Genomic DNA, 22583 nt, shown 5'->3' with positions numbered 1-22583 from the left:
TCGGCCATGACGAACAATCAGTTGAATGCCGGTTTGAGGATAGAAGTCAGTACTTCTGACTCGGTAGACCACAGGTGAAAAAATGAAAATAAAATGCTTGGTGGGAAAATACTAAAGTCTTAGAAATTTAGAAATACTTATCAAATGGGGAATGAAGATTCGCTGCCACCATGTAATGTTTTGATTAAAGGAATGACAAGCTGAAGGTTTAGTTTGAAACTCAAAGCAACATGTTTATTTCTTAGTCTGGTAAAAAGTGTTGCGTAACCAGAATACAGTTCCAACGGTAGCAGTCTCAATATAAGGGACTTAACCAAGTTAAATTGTACTTGTTAATATACTCAGTTGCAACCCTTAGTCCATGACAAACTTGGACAATGATTGCCAGTTTAAACGTTGTTGAAGTCAAATGAAAAATTGAGTTCTATCTCAATCCCATTATAACCTAAAGGTCATATCTTTCTGTTTCAACAACTTATTGGTTAATTAAAATGCAATGCATGGTGTAATTTTGGTTAAGGTAACTTGAAAATACTGAGCGGAAATGAATGCAGAAAGTACAAAAGTGATAAAATGTCTTTCATTAATAGTATACAAATATCTACTGTCCATTAGTCACACTGATTTTGAATGTATACTTATCGTTGGAAAAACGATTAATACCATTCACTATAGAAATTCTCTGGGTAAGGCTCAACAAGTCTTTTTTTCGCAAATACATATGGAACACATGCAACACTGAATGAATCAAAGCCCTAAGTATTATTAAATTTGGTGTAAATAATGAATATTGGTTCAATAACATAGATCTTTAATTCTCCCACTGGTAAAGTGACAATGCATTGCTTCTCGTGTATCTCTAAACAGAAAACCGCCGATAAAAACATTTAAATTCTCAATCCCCATGATTACGAATTTAAGGGCCTTTGTGATGATTACGGACATATTTTATATATGGATTCTTTAATGATAAAATCAAAACATTCCATAAAGACTAAATCTAAAATTGGGGAGATTGAACTGAATAAGTTAACTGTAAATTTTTGATCAGTAAGAAAATAATCATTACTCAAAAAATCATGAGAGGTGAAACAAATATTAACTTTCACAAACATGCAAAGATTCGAAATCACATAAAAAGTTAAATTGCAAAGACTGAAATTACACGAAAATAGGTTGACAAAAGAATGGTGAGCATCTATGTTAATAGGGTATTGTAAAATAAGGAACGTGTTTTAAAGAATAGTATCCGCTTAAGAAAAGACTCAAATTCTAAATAACATGTGTTCAAATATCGTTTCCACAAAGAAAAATTAGAGTGTACACATTGCTTGACTGACAATACTTAAAGATAGTATTATTTCGGGGTTTACCACATGCTGTAATGTAAATGTAAATGTTACATTATAATAAATATGAAATGTTACTTTCTTGCACTCAAAGAAACTCGTTTCTCTCTCCGGAATGCAACATATAAACTTAACCTACACTTCATTTCTTTAATATTGCTATCAATTACATTATTAGCAGCTAAATCACCCTGATAGGTAACAATTTTGAGAGTATATTTTACATATGTGTCACCAAACATAATGTGCGTAATAAATTAGTAGAATTAGTCATAACTAAGAGAGAATGTCATCTAATTGCTATAACCTCAAATTGATGAGAAAGATAAATAACGGTGTCATTTCTATTATAAGCCATAAATAACAGATAATCTGCCAACTGAATACAAATTAGTTAATTTTAATAAATGAGACTAGAAGTAATAGAATTATATAACATGTTTGTGCTATGTGAGAATCTGTAATTATTTTAAAAGATCATATAATGAATCCTTAGAAAATCACAGATTAGGTCTATTGAATTATTATTAACTTTGTATTAGAAATAAGAGATAAAAGGATTTCAAAACATTAAAGTTGATGAAAAATGCATCGACACTGAATATTTTGATTTTTGTGAGGCATGTAATTCTGCGCATCAAGAAAACGTGCATACAAGGAAGGATTTTAAGAATATCAAGGAATAACTATCTGTAAGCTGTATCAATAGATGCCTGTAGAATTGAATCACTAGCCTAAAGATTGTCTCTGAAATTAAGATAAATCTAACATGAATTCAATTTTCCATAAAACTTACCACTATAATAAAACATTGGGGTGAGGGGGGGGGGGTCATCTCAATGTCTTAAAATATGTGATAACAGAAGCAAATCATAAGTACCTTCCCATAAATCATCAACTCTAACAGTTCCAGAAATTCCAGTCCTCCTTGCTTCAAACGTGTGCCATTTTCTATCATTGTAAATCAAGCCTTCATCATTGGTTGTTGTGATGGAGGCTGTGACTTTGCAACCTTCATAGTCCGTCACATGAAAATAATAGCAATTGTGAAAATAATGATGGAAAAAAGTGTGAACGTATATAGGGAACAAATATCAGGAAGGCAGGGAATGGAAATAGAAAATGGTTTCAAAAGGAATAAAGCATTATAATTAATAAATAAGTTGATTTACAGTAACACCAAATGATTTCTATTTTTTAAAAAAATTAAATTCTTCTATCTCGATTTAATGATAGTAATGATGATAGTAATAATAATAATAATAATAATAATAATAATAATAATAATAATAATAATAATAATAACAACAACTTTAGAAACGCCAATTCATTACTTAAGAAAAGGGTCAGAGTAGAGCCACTAGATTTTTTATAGAATTATCAAATTTATCTTAAGCTGACAGGTTTTCTGTTTTTCTCGTCTCTTAAGTATAGGCGGTTACGAGATCTTATACATTTATACAAGATTGTTTATAATGAGTATAATGTCAATGCAAGAGGATTTTTTAGATTTTTCTCATGTTACATTCACTAGGGGAGATGAATGTAAAATATATATTAAGGGTTGTTCTTCAAATATTAGCAAAATATCATTTATATTTAGAACTGTCAACTTCTGGAACAAACAAAAATTTGACACCAAAAAAAAATCAGAAACAGTCAACTCTTTTAAAAATGACATTGGCAAAGTTATGACATTGACAAAGAACTTTCCAATTTGATGTCCGATTATGACGAATGACATGTAAATACTGATTTTTGTAACATTTAATATCGTTGGCGTCGATGCCTGTATTCTGTAAACTTTTAAAAAATGTTTTCTAGTATTTTTTTTCTTCTATGATTTAGAAAAATGTGTTTGGTTTTTTTTTACATTATTTTTGTTGTTTTTTTTTTCTGTTTTTTTTTCTGATATCAACCTGTACCAATAGACGTTTGATTATAATGAAAAACTTACATATTTTATATTTTCAATTTTTATATAATAATCATTTTATTGTGTTTGCATTTGTTAGTACCATTGCTAAAATTTAATACATTATTATTTGATTATATGATGTTTAATATGCCTTGCACTTTTTTTTTAGATCCGTTGGCGTGAATGCTGGCAAACCAAATTAAAATTACATTAAAGTGTTCATAGCTATAATGTGGAACTGATTTGCCATGCTGACATGCTAACGGGTCGTGGGCATTTAAAAGCCTTGGCCTATTTTGGCCCATTCATATCATATCATTTCATATCATAAAATAATAATAATAATAATAATAATAATAATAATAATAATAATAATAATAATAATGATGATGATGATGATGATGATGATAATGATGATGATGATGAATGATGATAAGATGATGATGATGATAATAATATATAATAATAATAATAATAATAATAATAATAATATAAAATATATAGATAATAATATAATAATAATAATAATATAATATAGTATATATATAATAATAATATAGTAGTAGTAGTAGTAGTATAGTAGTAGTAGTAGTAGTATAGTAGTAGTAGTAGTAGTAGTAGTAGTAGTAGTAGTAGTAGTAGTAGTAGTAGTAGTAGTAGTAGTAGTAGTAGTAGTAGTAGTAGTTAGTAGTAGTAGTAGTATAGTAGTAGTAGTAGTAGTAGTAGTAGTAGTAGTAGTAGTAGTAGTAGTAGTAGTATAGTAGTAGTAGTAGTAGTAGTAGTAGTAGTAGTATAGTAGTAGTAGTATAGTAGTAGTAGTAGTAGTAAGTAGTAGTAGTAGTAGTAGTAGTAGTAGTAGTAGTAGTAGTAGTAGTAGTAGTAGTAGTAGTAGTAGTATGTAGTAGTAGTATAGTAGTAGTAAGTAGTAGTAGTAGTAGTAGTAGTAGTAGTAGTAGTAGTAGTAGTAGTAGTACTAGTAGTAGTAGTAGTAGTAGTACTAGAGTAGTAGTAGTAGTAGTAGTAGTAGTAGTAGTAGTTAGTAGTAGTAGTAGTAGTAGTAGTAGTAGTAGTAGTAGTAGTCGTAAGAATAGTAATATATAATAATAATAATAATAATAATAATAATAATAATAATAATAATAATAATAATAATAATAATAATAATAATAATAATAATAATAATAATAATAATTATAAAAATAATAATAAAAATAAAGATGATGGTGATGATGATGATGATGATAATAATAATATTAATGATAATAATAATAATAATAATAATAATAATAATAATAATAATAATAATAATAATAATAATAATAATAATAATAATAATAATAATAATAATAATAATAATAATAATAATATAATAATAATAATAATAATAATAATAATAATAATAATAATAATAATAATAATAATAATAATAATAATAATAATAATAGTGTTCAAAGATTTGGTGAAACGTATTAGCAATTTTATTTATCAGTATGCACACAGAGAGCTCATGGTCGAAATACAAAAGACATCGAGTTGGAAAATTTGAGTGGAAGATAAAGAGATAACATAAAGTCTGTGTCTGTTGGCTGGAAAGAGACGAAAGCTGTTTTGAGCAAATGTTAAAGTAGAAAGACATGTAAACACCTTTGATAGAAATTGAAAAAGAAATACAAAACACAAATGATTTTCTGGAAAGATCATAATATTGTATGTTATACAAAAATGAAGAGAAGATAAAAAATATAAAGAAAAAGAGATACGTTGGGTTTACAAAAAAAAATAAGAGAAACATTTTCTGTGGCACACAATAATCTAGAATGTACATATACAGGAGAGAGAAAATAGGAAAAATGATAGCGAATAGAAATTGATCGGATTTATCTTAGCCCAAAAAAAAATTATGATTTGCTCGGATAGATTAATAAGTCATCAATATGATTGATTGACACCACCTTTTAGAATTCTTATTATTCAGTTTTCTTTGGGTGGTATATTTTGGCTCTTCTTAAAAATTATTTAATCAAATTTTTTTTGTTGTTGCTGTATTTTTAAAAAAATTATAACATTTTTTTTCTTTTCTTTACCGTCTTTTTTGTGTGGCTTTTTTGTTTTGTAATCGCGTTTCATTTCTGTTTTCATATTGATACCTATTACTATATCCTGTTCCAAAACTCCTTGGTCCTTTTTAATAAACAAAAAAAAATGTTACAGTTCAACACAATGTATGGATAGGATAGGAAATGAAATATAAGAGGAGGACGAAGATGAAAGGATAGAAAAGCAATGATATTTAAGCATTTTCTTTTCATAAAACAAATCCAGGGTGACAAAGGCTTGAAAATGGGTTTTATTTTTGATTTTGCTTATTTTTTGGAACATGTGAACACCAGTCAACCTTTGAAATATTTATCCACAATCATGTGACCAGTGTTTCCTAATCGTCGCACGGTCAGAGTATGGAACCCAGTGTTGATTAAACTGGTCCAATTTGTGTAAGAGTCAAAGTCCAGTGCTGTATTAGCACCGCAGTTTCCTGTTGAGGATTTTGTTATATAATAACATAAGCAATATCACACCTTTCTTGGTATAAGTGTGTGTTTTAACACTAGGTTTGACATGTGCTTTGAAATATCCCGTAAGAGATTATCCAATTGTCCAAGATATATACAAAATAAAAATCAACAATTTGAGTCTAATGATTGTTATATATTTGAAACCTTAGCCTTTTACTTTCACATAAATGGCATATCAGCTTCCCAAAATAATATTTACTATTAATGAAATACTGTTTTATTGTCAAACATACAAATGTTCTTTATGGTAGAATTAACTCAAATGTTTGTTATGGGGATTCCAACTGTTACAATCCTAACAAACGATGCTAGATCACAGTACCAAGTCTTTAAAAATAGAAATTAAACAATGCGAGACTTACATCATTTGAACAGAATAGAAAGTTTCCGCCGTTTTGTGGTGAAAAGTGGATTTAGGGATATAGCTAAAAACAAAAGAATTATTCATTTTTATGAGATAATGATTCTTTTATGCTAATTATATCAATGATTTTATTCACAGAAACATAATCATACCTTGTGTATCAAATAAAAACCTTGGTCTTCCTCTAACAAATTGAACAGCTACGAATTCTTCATGAGTGCTTGATCCTGAGAATAACAACAATCCTGTTCCTCTTTCCAAACGAAATTTAAATCGGATTCCTGATGGTTTTAAAAAAAAAAGTTTTGAGTAAAATGATTTATTAGATGGTATAATCAAAATGGTTTAAAGAATTGAAATAGCTTAAAAACTAGAAATGATAGAAACATCTAGAATTTGCATAGTTTTCCATCCATATTCAAGTTTGTTGTGGTGAAAATTTTAGGAAGATGCTACTTGCCGTTACAATACAGTTGCGCTTTTCTTTAAATGGGAGAAATTTGACTCGAGCGAGGTTTGATGGAAAAATTGGAAGAAAAATACTAATGCGTCTGATTCATTACACAAAATGCATTTAACACAATACAGGGCTTCATACCATTGAAAGCTAAGCCTCCGAAAGTCAATGTTTGGTGTGCTTTAATGCTTGATTGGGTGATTGGACCATTTTTGAAACGAAAAACAATGTAACTGTCGTATCATACTTAGAAATTATTGAATCTTTTTGCATACCCCATACAGTTGCTATTAACAAAGCCGTTTTCCAGAAAGATGGAGCACTCCCTCATTGGGGACTGAATGTGAGAGCCTATTTAGATAAATCTTTCCTGGCAGATGGATTGGAATGGGTGAGCCCATCAACTGGCCACCCAGGTCACCTGATGTTACCCCTCTTGGTTTCTTCTTTTGGGGTTACATTAAAGACAGACTTTATGCTACCCGAATAAAAGATTGCAACCATCTCCAAATCAAGATAAGGGAAGTTATGGCGACAGTTACCCCTCAATTGCTACAAAACACATGGAGAGAGTTGAGGAAGCGGTTAGATACGTTGAGAGAGAAATGAGGATCCGTATGTAGAGCGTTAGCTATACACGGTATGAAGCCCTATCTTGAATTAAATATTTATTTTGGAAAACTGAATCAGATGCATTTTTATTTTTTCAATTTTCTCCCTTTTTATAAAAAGCGCACTGTACTGTATTAACGGCTTATAGCATCTTCCTGAAATTTTCGCAACAAAAAAAAATTGAATAGTAGTGGGAAACTATGGAAAAAAAACTAGATTTTTCTATCATTTCTAATTTTAAGCAATTTCAATTCTTTATCGGTTATAATAAAAAACCACCCAGTATTACAGCTAAAAATATCTAATGACACTTTAAACCAATGCCTTTGTAGAATGGATTTAATATCTTGGAGAAGGTGAGGGGGTATTTTAAATTGAATGATTAATGACTTAAATGGCTGATAGTAAAAATCAAATTTAATGTCTTTCGATGTGTTCAATTAAACAAACATTTTAAAATCTCATTTAAATACTTGTTCAAATACATTGCAAAATTATTTATAAATAAAATCAGTACCCTCTGTAAAATAGTCTCACCTGTAAAAGCAACATTCTGTGGCAAAACAGTGGCGTTGAAGAAATAGTAGCCCCCTCCAGTAAAACGGGTGCCTCTTATAACAGATGCAGGATAACTTAGAGCGATATTAGTCTTCTCAACCGTATATTTTGGTGGGGGTCCATTTGGAAACTCTGGGTCATCCCAACTTATCTTCATAACAGTGGAATTGAATCCATCTACATCTGGTCTCTTCACACCCTCGGGAGCTGGAATTTAATTGGCAAGCCAATTAATGATAATAATTTGCCATTTTTAATCAAAGAATTATTTATTTCATATTGACTCAAAGTAATACTAATGTGTCAAAAATAGCATTTTATCACCTAACGTTAATCAATTACATTAAAGATGTTATCAAGAATAGAAAAAATGACCCCATTTCAAACCTTTCAAGCTAGTCAACAAATCAACAATATGTAACTTGTTTGAGGTGTATTTTGGCATACAAAAACAATGGGTCATGTTTTTAACAAATTTGTGCAGTTAAAATAGCTTTAACAAATTCAATGGATTAATTTTTTTTTAAAGAACTTGCCTGCAAGTAATGTTCTACCAGTTGCTGCAGTGCTCTTGACACAGCCTTTTGTGTTGCATGCTTCTAAGATAAAACTGTGTTCCGAGTAAGGTGTCAGGCCTGAAACAGACTTGCTCAACTCTTGACCTTCGTAAACTGACTGGAAATGAACACGAAATGATATATTACGAGACCAGGGACTCATAATGATAAATAATTTTTTTACAATCACAACATTTACAGGTTAATTTATGCTGGTTTCTTATGGAGACATTAATGCACATACGTTCAATAAAGAATAATTTAAAAACAGGAATTCTAAGAGAGAGAGAGAGAGAGAGAGAGAGAGAGAGAGAGAGAGAGAGAGAGAGAGAGAGAGAGAGAGAGGGAGAGAGAGAGAGAGAGAGAGAGAGAGAGAGAGAGAGAGAGAGAGAGAGAGAGAGAGAGAGAGAAAGGGGGTGTGGGGGGAGATAGTTCTTTGAAAAGGAATTGAAATCAATATCACATTAAACTTTGAAATAGAATCGCAACAGTCCTCAAACCATAACTTGCTACTAGTCTTTTCGTACAATAGTAATTCCCCTAGTAATTCTTCTAATTCTACTGCAGTGATCCACCTATTTTACTTTAGGCAAATAAAAAAGAAAGACCAATCTATACGTTATAGGACAAAGAAACAATTATATAAGTCCTTGTATTTACGTTCAAGTTTGGTACAAAGGGTGTCATAGTGCTGTATCAGACCACCGAATAGTTAACTAAAGTGTAAATTATTAGCTTGGACAAAAATTATGAAAAAAATTATGTCTATTAATCAATTTCATACAAAGTGAGCTCAACTTTGGAGAGAAAATTATTTTTACAAATGGTGTATATAATTTAAAGCTTTTCAACTGATAGATGCAATAAGTAAGAAATTCCAATTAAAAGTCAGTCCCAGTACTTTTTACATCTTTGCTTTATTATAACAGTCCGAAAATATGTTATACTCATTATACACTTACTGTCCAGTAGTATGGTGGGCCAAATGGATCCTCGGCGAGATCCCGTTTGACGTACTGGTACAATCGATATTGTTTTATGATGCCTTGTGCTTCCTCTGGTGGTGGAGTTGACCATGTGACAAGTAACTCCAGTGAACTTCTGCCTTTTACAGATGGAGGTCTGACTGATATAGGCACTGGACAAGATTGGAAGATATGTTTAAAAAGGGTTGATTGCTTTCTTCATTTTATCTAAATATCATTAGAAAAAATGCGAGGGGATAATTCATATACCATTTCTGAAATGCTATCATATGAAATAACAATAAAACAGTTCCATATAAAAAAGTTCTTTCATCAACCCCATGAAGAGTAACATGTCCATCTCGAAGAAAAGACATAACTCAGGTGTCAGGTCCGTAAGGTGAGCAATAGGGACTAAGCTTCTTTGTCAAGGAAAAAAGGAGTGGTTTACACAGACTCAAACCCGGGTTCTTTGGACATTAATGGAATGTTTACGCAGTCATCAAATTTAATGTTACATCTTTTATCTATAATATTACATGTTTGCATATTTTCGATGAAACAAATCTCGAATCCTTGTTGAAAAATGAAAAGAGAATTAACAAAAGACAAATCTTCTCATGTGATTGATAAAGAAAATCCATATCGGATTGAAACGTATTTATTTGTCGTGTTTCCATTATAAGCACTTTTACATCTCAAATTCTTTATTTCATGTTTTTCTCTTTCAAGCACTGTCATAATCTATATAAAGGAGGCAACTAAAACACATTATTAAATAAGTAGGTAATCAAATGTTCCCCATAAAACATACAATACAAAAGTTATTGTTACATTTAAATCATATTCTTAAAAATCAAATAACACTGATATACTCCCATGTTAAACTCCGAGAACATTGTCAGTTCAGGTGTTACAAACAGTCTTATTTCATTGGGATTTTTTATAGTTACATGCATCACAAAAAGTTTTATCTCATTATAAGTTTTAACGTAAATTCTAAAAAACTGACAAGATAAATTTGCTTTTGTATCATTTAAAGAGTTTGGTTATAAAATGAATATGGCAAAAATGTTTTGTTCCTTTCTTCTTTTTAAAAAAATGTGTTTATTATTATTGAATATTGGTATTTCAGCATAACACAATTTGTATAACTGCTTTAAGTGAAAAATCAATATCTCGTTTACGGCAAGAGACTATCTAGCAATTGTTTTTTTCCAAATCATATAACATTACAAAATCGTATACTATGACTATATATAGTCATAACTTACAAGCTTCCTCTGTAGTATGTATGGCCCATTCACTAGAGACTTTACCGGCATCATTTTCAGCAAAGACTTGGAATTCATAGCTCGTGTAAGGTTTGAGGCTACCAATAATGTAGGATGTTTTTGGAGGGCTGAGCGGACTCTTCCCAGGATTCAATGGATCATATTGACCACTTGGATGAAAGATTCTGGAAGGCTGTGGTTCATGTCTCCCATCTAAACCTTTAGGACCTCTAAACCAAAGCTCGTAGAAACTGATTATTCCTGAAATCAAAAATAATTTATATTTACTGATAAAAAGTTAATGAATTCCTAAATATTAGATGTGTTTAATTTATACTCTAACAAATACATTTACATCATGTGTGTAAATCATTACAGCAAACCTAGCATTATAATGCATACTTTCGTTCATTTCAGCATCTAAAATATATTCGCGTCGGGTCCCTGCTTTTCTTTTCTTTTTTCTTTTTTTTTTGGTTTGTTTGGGTGTTTGTTGGGGAGGGGGGGGGGGGCGTTGTTTTCTTTTTATTGGAGGGGGGGGGGGGGGGGAAGGTTGTAAAACTTCACGTACCATTGGGTTCCACAGGGGGATTCCAAGAGACTTCCAGTGCAGTGCTATTAACATCAACAATAGTAGGAGGCTTTTGATTGGCTGGTGGAGCTGACTGCGTTAAAAAGTTTTTTACTTCACTGTCTGAGCAACCCCCTACAGTACAGGCTCTCACTTTCAACGTGTATTGGGTGTAAGGAGTTAAATCTGTCAATGTGGCCTGAAAGTTGAAATAGTGATTGTTGATTAGCAAATAAGTGATAATTTAGCATCATGTAGGCTATTTTCAATGAAAATCCATTTTTAGAACAAGTAGTCCTTTAATGACATAACGACCATGGAGTCATAATTTATCTTGGTTTCTCCAGCATTTATTGGACAGATACATTATTGCACACTTAAAGTAAGTTGAGTTTATCAGAAAGTACTTTCTAACGAATCTAACAGATCAATAACAAAATCACTGCTGGGTTGACAAAGGTTTCAGAAAATCTGTCTGTGAACCTGGGACTGAGACTGGTCCCTTTGATAACAAATCTGGGGCCCTTTCATTTCAGCAACGATACCTTAAGTTTTTAATAAAAAGACAGCTTAAGTTAGTAGAATTACAGCACAATTCTTGTCACAAAATTTTCTTAGTTTTCAGTGTATATGTTTAAGGTAGGTGAGTTTTTTTTACCGTGCCCTGGTGGGGTTAGTGCCGTTTTACTTGTATGCTTCGAAACGAAACGCTTTGATGTTTCATGACTTAAAGAAGATGGTGACTTTTCACATTTTACATTTTTTGTCAAGAGTTTGCATAACCTAATTATATGTGAAGAGTCTTTTTCTAAATAATATTAAACTATTAAGTTCTGAATTTTCCAAGGAATTATTTTTCCAGGGATCGATATATGAGTGGGAAAAAATGCAGAGATGAATATTTCAAATAACATTTTTTTAAATATGTAGAGAATGGAGCAAATCGCCATGGATAAACTGAAGCGAAGATAAAAATAATTGAATTGAAAATTGCTCACCGATGTGTCTTTGCCTTCCCATTCCTCTTTGCTTTGATCAAAATCTCCGTTCTTGTTTGATATAATTACATATTTAAGCAAGGGCCCATTCATATTTACGGGAGGCGTCCAAGTACAGAGCACACTTTTGGCTCTGATGTCTTCAACAGTCAACAGTATATCATTTGAAGGCTTGCCAGCAAGGGTCTGAAAAACCACCGGTGTGCTTCTGGCAGTGCCGGCTATATTCACCGCCTCAATGACATAACTGTAGTATGAGTAAGGAATGAGAGAAATATCTCGGAAATGTTGAACTGAAACAAAGAGAAAAAAACGTGGGAAATGTAACATGTCTATCTACAATTTCAATTAAAATGGAATAAGTATTAAGCATTGTGTAAGTTATTTGTGTGTGTGCATGTGTGTGTATGTGTGTGTTTGTTTGTATGTTTGTGTATGTATGTATGTATGTATGTATGTATGTATGTATGTATGTATGTATGTATGTATGTATGTATGTATGTATGTATGAATGAATGTTTGTGACATCTACATATATTCATGAGTGAATAGTTAAATTATTTTACAATCCTTTATAAATGAACCAGAATTTAAAATATGAGTATCTTATTAATTTTGTGGCGCCGGTTGCAGTGCAGCTTATCCTGTCAATAAAATCAGGTGACATTGAACTTGATCAGTGGTTGGATGAGTGATAAAAATCAGAAGCTTTCTCGTGTATGTTGCCCTTGAGTAAAGCCCTTTAAACACATAACCCTACAGGACACAGGTGTGACTGAGTTCCTGATTAAAGGCAATACTGTTGATAAAACAATGTAACTAATAAGAGACTTGTATTGTATGAAATTGAAATGCATGTCATGTGGTCTGCGTTGGTGAACGCACGGAAGGAAACGTAATGCGTGTGGTAACGGATTGTTAATAATAATATATATAAAAGCACAAATGTAAATTGGGACGTTAATTGATTTTTATATTTGAACTTTGAAATTTGAAATGAAAATCTTTTCCTTCCTCAATGTTGGCTAGTCATTAAGAATTGACTTAAAATGCTAGTGACCCAATAGTAAAAAAGGAAACAAATGAGAACTTCTTGGATATTGACAGCATGCAAAAGTCGACATCAAGCAAGGTGGCGTTTCCTGGACTACATTGTTTATAAATAATCAAGGAGTGTCTCAGTAAACTTACCATTGGATGAATGGTTGTATATAAGAGTATCATTCCTGAAAACCATATAGTATGAAATTATTCCATTGGGACTATCAGGTGGACTCCAAAATAAGAAGAGTGAGGTAGGTGTTGTCTCATTGAATTGAGGAGGCGGTTGTTGAAATGGAGCTGAAAAGTAAAATTCATACTTATTACAAAATTATCATCCTTTATTTATAAGTCAATATTGATAGCGGGAAGGCAAGATGGACTTGATGATTGTGCTTACTAGTGCATGATGAAAAAAGCACTAGTGAGATCATAAACGACTCCGAGTGTCAAGCGAAGTCAATGGACTTCAATGGTATAATAAATGTGGATAGAATCATTTTCAGTGAAGATATAAACGATAAAATTAGTGAATAAATCTTTTTGCTTTGGTTGCATTAAACTTTTGTCACTTCTTTTAAATATAATACAAAAATGGGACTTTTCACAACTTTGATTTTTTTTCTACTCCTCTGAATCTTTTCAGTGCAAAATTTTAACTATATTTATGCATTCTTGACTCGTATGTTGATAGTATTTTTACACACACATTTGGATTTAATTCAAAAGAAAACAATTGTCAGTGACGTCGAATCTAAAAACGAATTAAATTTAAACTCAAATGAATTTCGAAGAACAACATGCCTTTACTACACCCATATGTGTTATTTGCCTCCAAATGACTGGCTCCTTCTACGCACGTCTTACACTGAAGATCCTCAACCAGCTCCTTGCATGGGCATTGGCCTGTCTTTGAGTCACAAATACTGCCCACGCTTCCAGCTTTTAGGCAGTTGCAAGGTGTGCACCTGCAAAATGAAATAAAAGTAATAATGATGATTTGATTGCAAGACTAATCCTTGTAAACATGTTATGAGTTTAAAAAAAAAATAAAATGAGATTAGTTCAAGGAAGAAGTTTTCCACATTTATTCAATCTAAAACATCAGAGCCGACCAATGTTTTTTAAGACGAAGGATCAATTAAACTTTCATGTATCAAAATCCTTGCCAAAATCCTTTCCTGTCTAACAATCAGTGATTGGTAGCTGGGTCAGTTAGATCTGGTGGAAAGTACTTTGCAATAGACTGACATCAAAAGGATAGAAAGCAATTGCTGTTGCCCTTTTTACTCTATAAATAGCAGGACAAACCTTAGATCCAATGATGTCCTCGTGGCTCTAAAGACTAGTTTCACAAAAACGGCATCACTTTAGTGGTCAACAATAAAAGGAAGCAAGATTAATTATGTTAAATTAACATTTTTCCAATACGCATTTTCATATTTCCATTCGCCGCGAGGAGAAGTGTTATTAAAACTTACATTATGAAGGCAAAGCAATTCATGCTAAGAAATACAAATAAAAATAGGTGTTGCTGATATTCTGCTCCAACAACTGTTATTGCAATAACTTCTACTAATACAATTACTACTTCTATGCTACTACTACTACTACTACTTCTACTACTACTACTGCTACTACTACTACTACTACTACTACTACTACTACTACTACTACTACTACTACTACTACTACTACTACTACTACTACTACTACTTTTACTACTAGTTGTAGTACCTGATAAAATTGAGCTTTTTTTATATAGCGCAATATCCACTAAACGTGGTCAAAGCACTTTGCAACGGGTCCTTGGCCAACAGCAACATTTCACATGTAGGACGCTACATGATGCCTGTTAGGCAATATTACATTTTTTTCGGACAGAGAAAACGCTGTTAACGGCCAGATACTCATTTTACACCTGAGTGCGGTGAGAGAATGTGAGTAAAGAGCCTTCTCCAAAAACTCAACAATGCGCCGAGCGAGGCTCGAACCAAGGACCTTCCGTTCCGAAAGCGAGTGTCATACCACTAGACCACATAGCCGCGATAGGCTCTTAATTGGAACCTTCAATGTAGAAGAAATGTCGGGAGACCAAAGAAACATAGAGATGATCGGCGGACAGAGAAGTGAGATAGGCAAGACTGTCATTGCCCTAATTGAGGAAGATGGCCCAGAACCAAGTGCTCAGGAGGAACACAGTTGCATCCCCATAATGTATCAACAGGGACCAAGATGATTAAGATTTAGTAAGACGATTTTTAGAATACACTTATAAGGAACTGGAATTTCAAGACAAATACAAACATTGAGGAGGAATGAATATAGATCTACCTTCCTATTCTTGTATTAAAACTGTAAAAGGTGGGTTGACACTCGTCACATTTCAGTCCTGCAACACCGAAATCACCAGTTTTACACTCACATTGCCCTGTCTGTGGGTCACAAAAGGTCCCTTGCAGAGTCCCTTTCCTGTCACAATCACAGGCCAGACAGCCTCCAAGTGGGTTGATATAAAACCCTTCAGATAATGAAAGTCATTTATATAATAAATCAATTAAAACTGTAGCAGTGCATCACCGAAATGTTGTTGCTTCAAATAATGGTCACAATATAGCTGTTAAATTTCTATTGTCTATATCTTAAGTATGGAAGTTAGTTATTCCCATAACACATAATATTCATGCCAAAAAATCCTTTTATTTTCGATAAAATTATACAATACCTTCTGTGCATGTATCACACAGTCTGCCCTCACGGTTGCTGAGACATGAACATTGACCCGTGTTTTGGTCACAAACTGCTTGAGTATCGACCAAAGTGCCTGTAATTTGGAAAGTGTCTCATATGTAATTTAAAATCTATGATAAATAATGAATGTTATGCAACAAATGATTTCAATGAATAAAAATATATTCATCCATCAGGGTTCTCTAAAGAGGAGATGTGGTTGAATTTTTTCTCAACAGTGTTTTAATAAAATAGGTGTATAATTTGTGACTGGGGATGAAATGAAAATGATGTATGATTCCACGAAGACTTGTTTTCATTGTAATCGAATGGAAGACTCTTTGTAAAGAGTGCGGCTATGTGGTCTAGTGGTATGACACTCGCTTTCGGATCGGAAGGTCCTGGGTTCGAGCCTCGCTCGGCGCATAGTTGAGTCCTTGGAAAAGACTCTTTACTTACATTCTCTCGCCGTACTCAGGTGTAAAATGAGTACCTGGTCGTTAACAGCGTTGTCTTTGTCCGAAAAATTGTAATATCGCCTAACAGGCGCCATGTCTCGTCCTACATGTTAAATGTTGCTGTTGACCAGGGACCCCTTGTAAAGCGCATTGAGCACGTTAAGTGGATATTGCGCTATATAAATGCTCATTTTAAAAGAACCTTACCCAAGGACAAAACTACAGTGTCAGACCTCTGCCAACATTATCTAAATAAATTTCAATGTTTTATTTAGGCATTGGGAAATCACTTCCAGTCAAGAATGCACATGACACAGTTTGTTTTTTAATAACATTTCTTTTAAATGTAACTTATCTTAACTTGTGCGGCTATGTGGTCTTGTGGCATGACACTCGCTTTCGGATCGGAAGGTCATGGGTTCGAGCCTCGCTCGGCGCATAGTTGAGTCCTTGGAAAAACTCTTTACTAACATTCTCTCACCGTACTCAGGTGTAAAATGAGTACCTGTCTCTGTCGGAAAAATTGTAATATCGCCTTACAGGTGTCATGTCTCATTCTACATATCATGTGTTTGTTGCTGTTGGTCAGGGATCCTTTGTAAAGCGCTTTGAGCACATTTAGTGGATATTATGCTATATAAAAGCTCTAGTTTGTTTGTTTTTTGTTTTTTTTGTCTTGAACATGAAATAAATACAAATTTTCTGGTCACCTGTTACATCACAATTACAGGGTTGGCAACCCAAATCATCGGTACCATTCAATCCCCAGGTGGAAGGTTTACAACGATTGCAGCTTTGACCTTCTACATTCTCTTTACAAAAGCATTCGCCTGACGTAGAATTACAAGATCCTGTTCCATTCACAGTTCCTTCCAGGAAACAGAAGCAGTTAGGGCATCCCAGTTTTTCAGATTTACCAAAGTCATAAGATCCCTTTTTGCAGCTGTCACAATTAATACCTGGGTGAATCAATAAAAGAGTGGCTTTATTTTTAAAGAATTTAATAAGGTCACTAGGAAAAGGTTAAAAGTGACTTTGAAGAAAATCCATATGAGGGTTCTGCCTTCAAGAATAAAAGCATAGAAGAAAGGTATAATGAATTTTATGGAAGGTTAGTATATCACGGTGCCTAATTATTTACTTTAAAACTGCCATTAAAGAGCTATATATATTTAGTCAAATTATACAAGAAAAGTGTGCACTTTGTCCGACTAACTCTTAGGTTTGATTTTATTCTGACCCCTTATGCCATGGTCAACAAATCTACAAATCTGATTTTAATGCTCTAAGATTTAGGCCAGTCTGGCCGCCATTACAAAAAGTTAAATTAATATGTACACAATTCAGTGTAAATAATTTCCCTCTTAGTTTTGATTTTATATCACTTGATTGCACACATAATATATCAAACATCTTGTGCTTGCAGTGGTATCCATGAAATCATTGTCACTTCTTTAAACTACATACGGCCATATCTGTCATGAACCTGTTGCTTTGTCGCTGAAATCTACTGGTTATTTTACTTAACAGTTTTTATTGTTTTCTTAACTAACGTTATTGTTAAGCGCTCTGAGCTTGTTGAGATAAGGAGTAAAGCGTTACATAAAAACTGTATATTATTATTATTATTATTAATATTATTATTATATTATTATTATTATTATTATTATTATTATTATTATTATTATTATTATATATATATTATTACTGTTATTATTATTATTGTTGTTGTGGTGGTTATTGTTATTATATTATTATTATTATCATTATTATTATTATTATTATTATTATTATTATTATTATTATTATTGTTATTATTATTATTATTATTATTATTATTATCATCATCATCATCATAAGATGACAAATGTGACAATTCGGTATAGGGACCGTATTTGCCAATCACATATATCCTTATATACACAGACAAAATCTCATAATTTTCATTACTTTTAGGTACCAACCTTATTTGTAGATGTGGATGGCGTAATAAGTGTTGAAATGATTTTGAATACGATGTTTATTGATGTATATGTGAAGAAGTATTGCATAATTAATGATAGAAAAAGATTATTTCATTATTTCAATATTGTGCTCTTAGGAGAATTCTGTTCCTAGCCCCGGGGAAGGGGGGGGGGGGGGGCAAAGTATATGGTATAAAGTAACTAAATGTTGGTTTCACATTTGAAAAAAGCAGTTTAAGCACGATCTAACAATTTAGTACGAGAAAACATGGTCTTAAAAATGAAAAATTGGGTCAAAATTCATTGTTGTCATAAATTGAAATACAATAGATATTTTGAATTTACCTTGAACATTTCCCTTGCAAACGCATTGACCAGACTGTTTGTTGCACACGGTATTTTCCTCAGTACCAAGAGAATCACAGTTGCAGTTATCGCATCCGGATGTGAAATTGTAGTAGTTGTCCATACATTCATTACATTTCATGCCCTGAACTTTGTCCTTGCACTGGCATTGTCCACTTGATGGGTTGCAATAAATTGACTTTGCACCAAAGGGATTACAGTTACAAGCAATGCAACCCAAAGGGTGGATGGCAGAAAGATCGAAGTATCCAAAGGCACACTCGTCACATCTTAAGCCTGATGGCAATATAGTGAAATTCAATATAACGTAATGTTATAATCTAATTTCACAACAAATACGGTATGTATTAATTTTCAACCAACAGATCTTTGAGCAAAGTAGAAGACCAATTACAGTTGTACTTGTAGTTTTGTTGTACTTGGTAAATTAGATTACTTAGAAGGCAATGCAAATACCATACTCCCAATAATAATAATTTTAGTGTTAAGTTTCATATTTACTCCTTCTTTACAGATACGTTTAGATTGTTTTGATTTTTTCAATATTAAGAATGAGGAGACCCACCGTAAAGTATTGAATAACACAGTTTTAAAAATTATAAAATCAATGTCCCATTGCCAAATTTTAAAATGACACAAAATAGAAAGAAAGAAATGTTCTTTATCCAAGCCTATGTTTAGAAGTCTATCGATCATAACGAATTCAAAGTTCTTTTCTCATTGAATAATTTTACAAATTAAATCATTTTATCTTCTTTTATTCAAATGTACTTACCTCTTACATTGGCCTTACAATTACATTGCCCAGTGGTTGCATTGCAAGACATGTCTCCATTTTCTACGCCGAGCTCATTACAGAAACAAGGCTGACATCCATTGATATTATCCAATTGCAGGTTATAGAAGCCGTCTTGGCATTCATCACATTTTCTACCTTTAACGTTTGACTTGCACGAACACTGCCCACCTTCCTGGGAAGTAAAAAGTATATAGATATACCTATATATAATTCTTATAAACTATTTAAGAATAACCATGACTTTAAATCACATCTTGTTTGCTCACGGGAACGACTAATATCTTAGTGATATTTAGATTTTAAAGTGAGTTAATAAAGAGACTGTAGAGGATATATATATATATATATATATATATATATATATATATATATATATATATATATATATATATATATATATTTATAGGAGCAGTATCGGATGACTTGACTGCTTATTATTTTGTCTATATTTCGGATTTGCAGATCTTGTTATTGTTATTTAATTTTGCATTCAATATACCCTTGCAGTTAACAAGTTTTCACCTGATGTTTTGATTTTATCATTTGATTCTTTGTTCACAAACATGGCAAACCTGTTCTTATGGTGATAATTTTGACAATTGGATTTTGAAAATCAAATTTGTAATGGTGACTAACGATGTTATAAAAATTCTTAAATCCACAATACCTTTTCACATGTTTCCTGACCATCCATAACTCCTGGCAAATGGCAATCACAAGATTGGCAAACGTCCTTGTCATACAAACTGACCCCAGTAGGTCTGTAATATTTCTCTATACAGGTATTACAATTGATACCAGTGGTAAAATCCTGACAATCAACACAGACACCTCCGCCACCATCACTGTGGCTGTCTGGGAAGGGGTCGATAGCAGAGTTGTACACACAGCTGTCGGCATGGCCATAACATTGACATTCGACACAAGCAAAGGCATTTTTGTTGTCGCCTTTGTGAAATGGTTTATTATTGAACATTGGTTTACATTTGTTACACTGTTGGAAAAAAAATGAATATAAACATATTTTAAAGGCAAAAATGTTAATGGTGAGTGCAAAGTTGGTGTTAATTGGAAGCAAGAGTACATAACTAAAAAGCGTGGGAAGATGATAATTATACTATAAGAGGCATACATTTACATTTTTGCACTTTGATCTATAACTATAAATATAAGTATGATTAAAATAAAACGAATATACAATGCTAAACAAAAGAGTATAACAATCAAATTAACCATGGATTCTATTTATCCATTGTGCTCTCTGTGACATATTTGATTAAATTGAGGCCTGATCTTGAATACAAGCATAGTGAAAAATCCTTTTCTGTTATTGGTTTTAAAGGTTACAATAAATCTACTAAGGTGTAATGACCATTTGCATTGTATCTCTCAAAAAGAATTTATCAAATCGCATTTTTTTCTCGACGTTTGATATGATGTATTTATATAACTCACTCTCAATCCTTCTGTATTACTGCTTTGCAAGCACCTGCATTTGTAGGGCAATTCAATGGTATCACAAACAGATGAATGGCCATTGCAATCACACCTGCAGGCATATCATATTCAATTAATTATTAGTTCCATAATATACAAAGTAAAAAATACATCGAATTCATAAAATGAATTTTTTTCCTAACAACCCCATGGAGAAAATTTTCTTTCAGGTCTTTTTCAGAGAAAGATCAAAGTAGCCCAAGCATCAGTCACCGTGTAGTTGGCAAGGGGAACAACGGGGCTGAAATTTCTTATTCAAGGAAAATTGAGATGCTAAAAGCAAGCCTATAATATGAGTCTGCTAAAAATAATCTTTTACCTAATGCATTTCTATGATTGGAAAGTAACAAATTCAAAACAATTCAATAAAGCTCGAGGATGACAGAATATAGCGCTAGAATATAAAGTGACTTAACTTTAATTTTCATAAAAATAACATTGATCAAATTTAGTCCTTTGAAAAGGGATGACTAACTGAAGTATGATTACATTATGTTTCATATAACATTCCAAACAGATCAGGATCTGAATCATCTTATTTAAGTATCTGAATGGATTCTGAAATAATTTTTTTTGTCAACAAAGTGAAATGTACTGAATAAAATACTTTAAATTAAATATTAAAGCATTATATTATTCACATAATAATGTAAAGGACTCACCATGCTGTTGTGATATATTCAAAAACACCATAGTACTGATGTCTTATGTTTTTAACATAGTAATGGTCTTTAAATCGCAGTTTGACTTTTCTAGCCCTCACAAAATCATGCAAGACAGGAGTATTGTAGAAATCATTGCTACCAGGGCGGGCTACTGGCCCAGGTGCCAATAGATTGAATGTGATGTTGCCAAGGGAGTAAGGAACTTGAGCTCCATTTCTATAGGAATATAAACAGTTAGATTTGAAATATTCGTATAAAATAAATTTATGCTAAAATTATCTCTGTCCAACAAGAATGCCCGTAACATGTAGCAAATGTATATATTATCTTGGGGACTGTGAGGGAAATATTTATATAGAGGAGGGTGGCACAAGTATAGGAACACTGAAATCAATAATTCGTGTGCGTGAGTGCTTCTCTTTAATTCACATTAAACAGTATCCCCTTAGGCGAGCCCATTTCTTCTTAGATTATGTACTATTACATGAAGATTACTGCTCTTGCATAAACTTTATTATGTCTAAATGCAAAATGATACATATGTAGATATAGAACCGACGTTGATTTAATTTTATAAACATTTCAAAAAAAAATTATTACGAGAAAAAAGTGAACACTGAATTTATTGTATAAAAAAGAGAGAAAAACAAAACAAACAACAACAATGTAATCCGAAACATCCATATAATATTACCAGCAAACCAACGTATAGATTGAAAGTTTTTTTTTCTACTGAAACTAATAATCCAAGATAAATTATTTTGTCTGAATACACCATCGACTCCTAACATTTGGAAGATCAAATTTTAAAGAAAACATTCAAAATTGTTGAACAAAATAAAAATGAACGAAATTTCTATAATATTA

General features: G+C 32.2%; 1 protein-coding gene across 1 annotated transcript in view; it reads right to left on the bottom strand.

The window, feature by feature from the left end:
- Positions 1 to 22583, bottom strand: part of LOC144962924 (usherin-like) — a 100622-nt gene that overhangs the window by 62391 nt on the left and 15648 nt on the right. The window contains exons 9-26 of the mRNA XM_078896329.1: positions 21714 to 21932; positions 21010 to 21103; positions 20222 to 20548; positions 19531 to 19726; positions 18735 to 19031; positions 17136 to 17384; positions 15963 to 16061; positions 15572 to 15758; positions 14042 to 14205; positions 13388 to 13537; positions 12197 to 12489; positions 11199 to 11397; positions 10628 to 10888; positions 9351 to 9526; positions 8368 to 8506; positions 7811 to 8038; positions 6357 to 6485; positions 2230 to 2361 (exon numbers count right to left, since the gene is read on the bottom strand). Coding sequence (XP_078752455.1) covers positions 2230 to 2361; positions 6357 to 6485; positions 7811 to 8038; positions 8368 to 8506; positions 9351 to 9526; positions 10628 to 10888; positions 11199 to 11397; positions 12197 to 12489; positions 13388 to 13537; positions 14042 to 14205; positions 15572 to 15758; positions 15963 to 16061; positions 17136 to 17384; positions 18735 to 19031; positions 19531 to 19726; positions 20222 to 20548; positions 21010 to 21103; positions 21714 to 21932 — 3539 coding nt within the window. The remainder of the gene's footprint in view (positions 1 to 2229; positions 2362 to 6356; positions 6486 to 7810; positions 8039 to 8367; positions 8507 to 9350; positions 9527 to 10627; positions 10889 to 11198; positions 11398 to 12196; positions 12490 to 13387; positions 13538 to 14041; positions 14206 to 15571; positions 15759 to 15962; positions 16062 to 17135; positions 17385 to 18734; positions 19032 to 19530; positions 19727 to 20221; positions 20549 to 21009; positions 21104 to 21713; positions 21933 to 22583) is intronic.

Source organism: Berghia stephanieae, chromosome 1, assembly GCF_034508935.2.
Source record: "Berghia stephanieae isolate SIO BIC M18660-M18661 chromosome 1, UCSD_Bste_1.3, whole genome shotgun sequence".
NCBI classification, from domain to species: domain Eukaryota; kingdom Metazoa; phylum Mollusca; class Gastropoda; order Nudibranchia; family Aeolidiidae; genus Berghia; species Berghia stephanieae.
The sequence above is the reverse complement of the archived record's forward strand: the minus strand, read 5'-3'. Positions and strand labels throughout refer to the sequence as shown.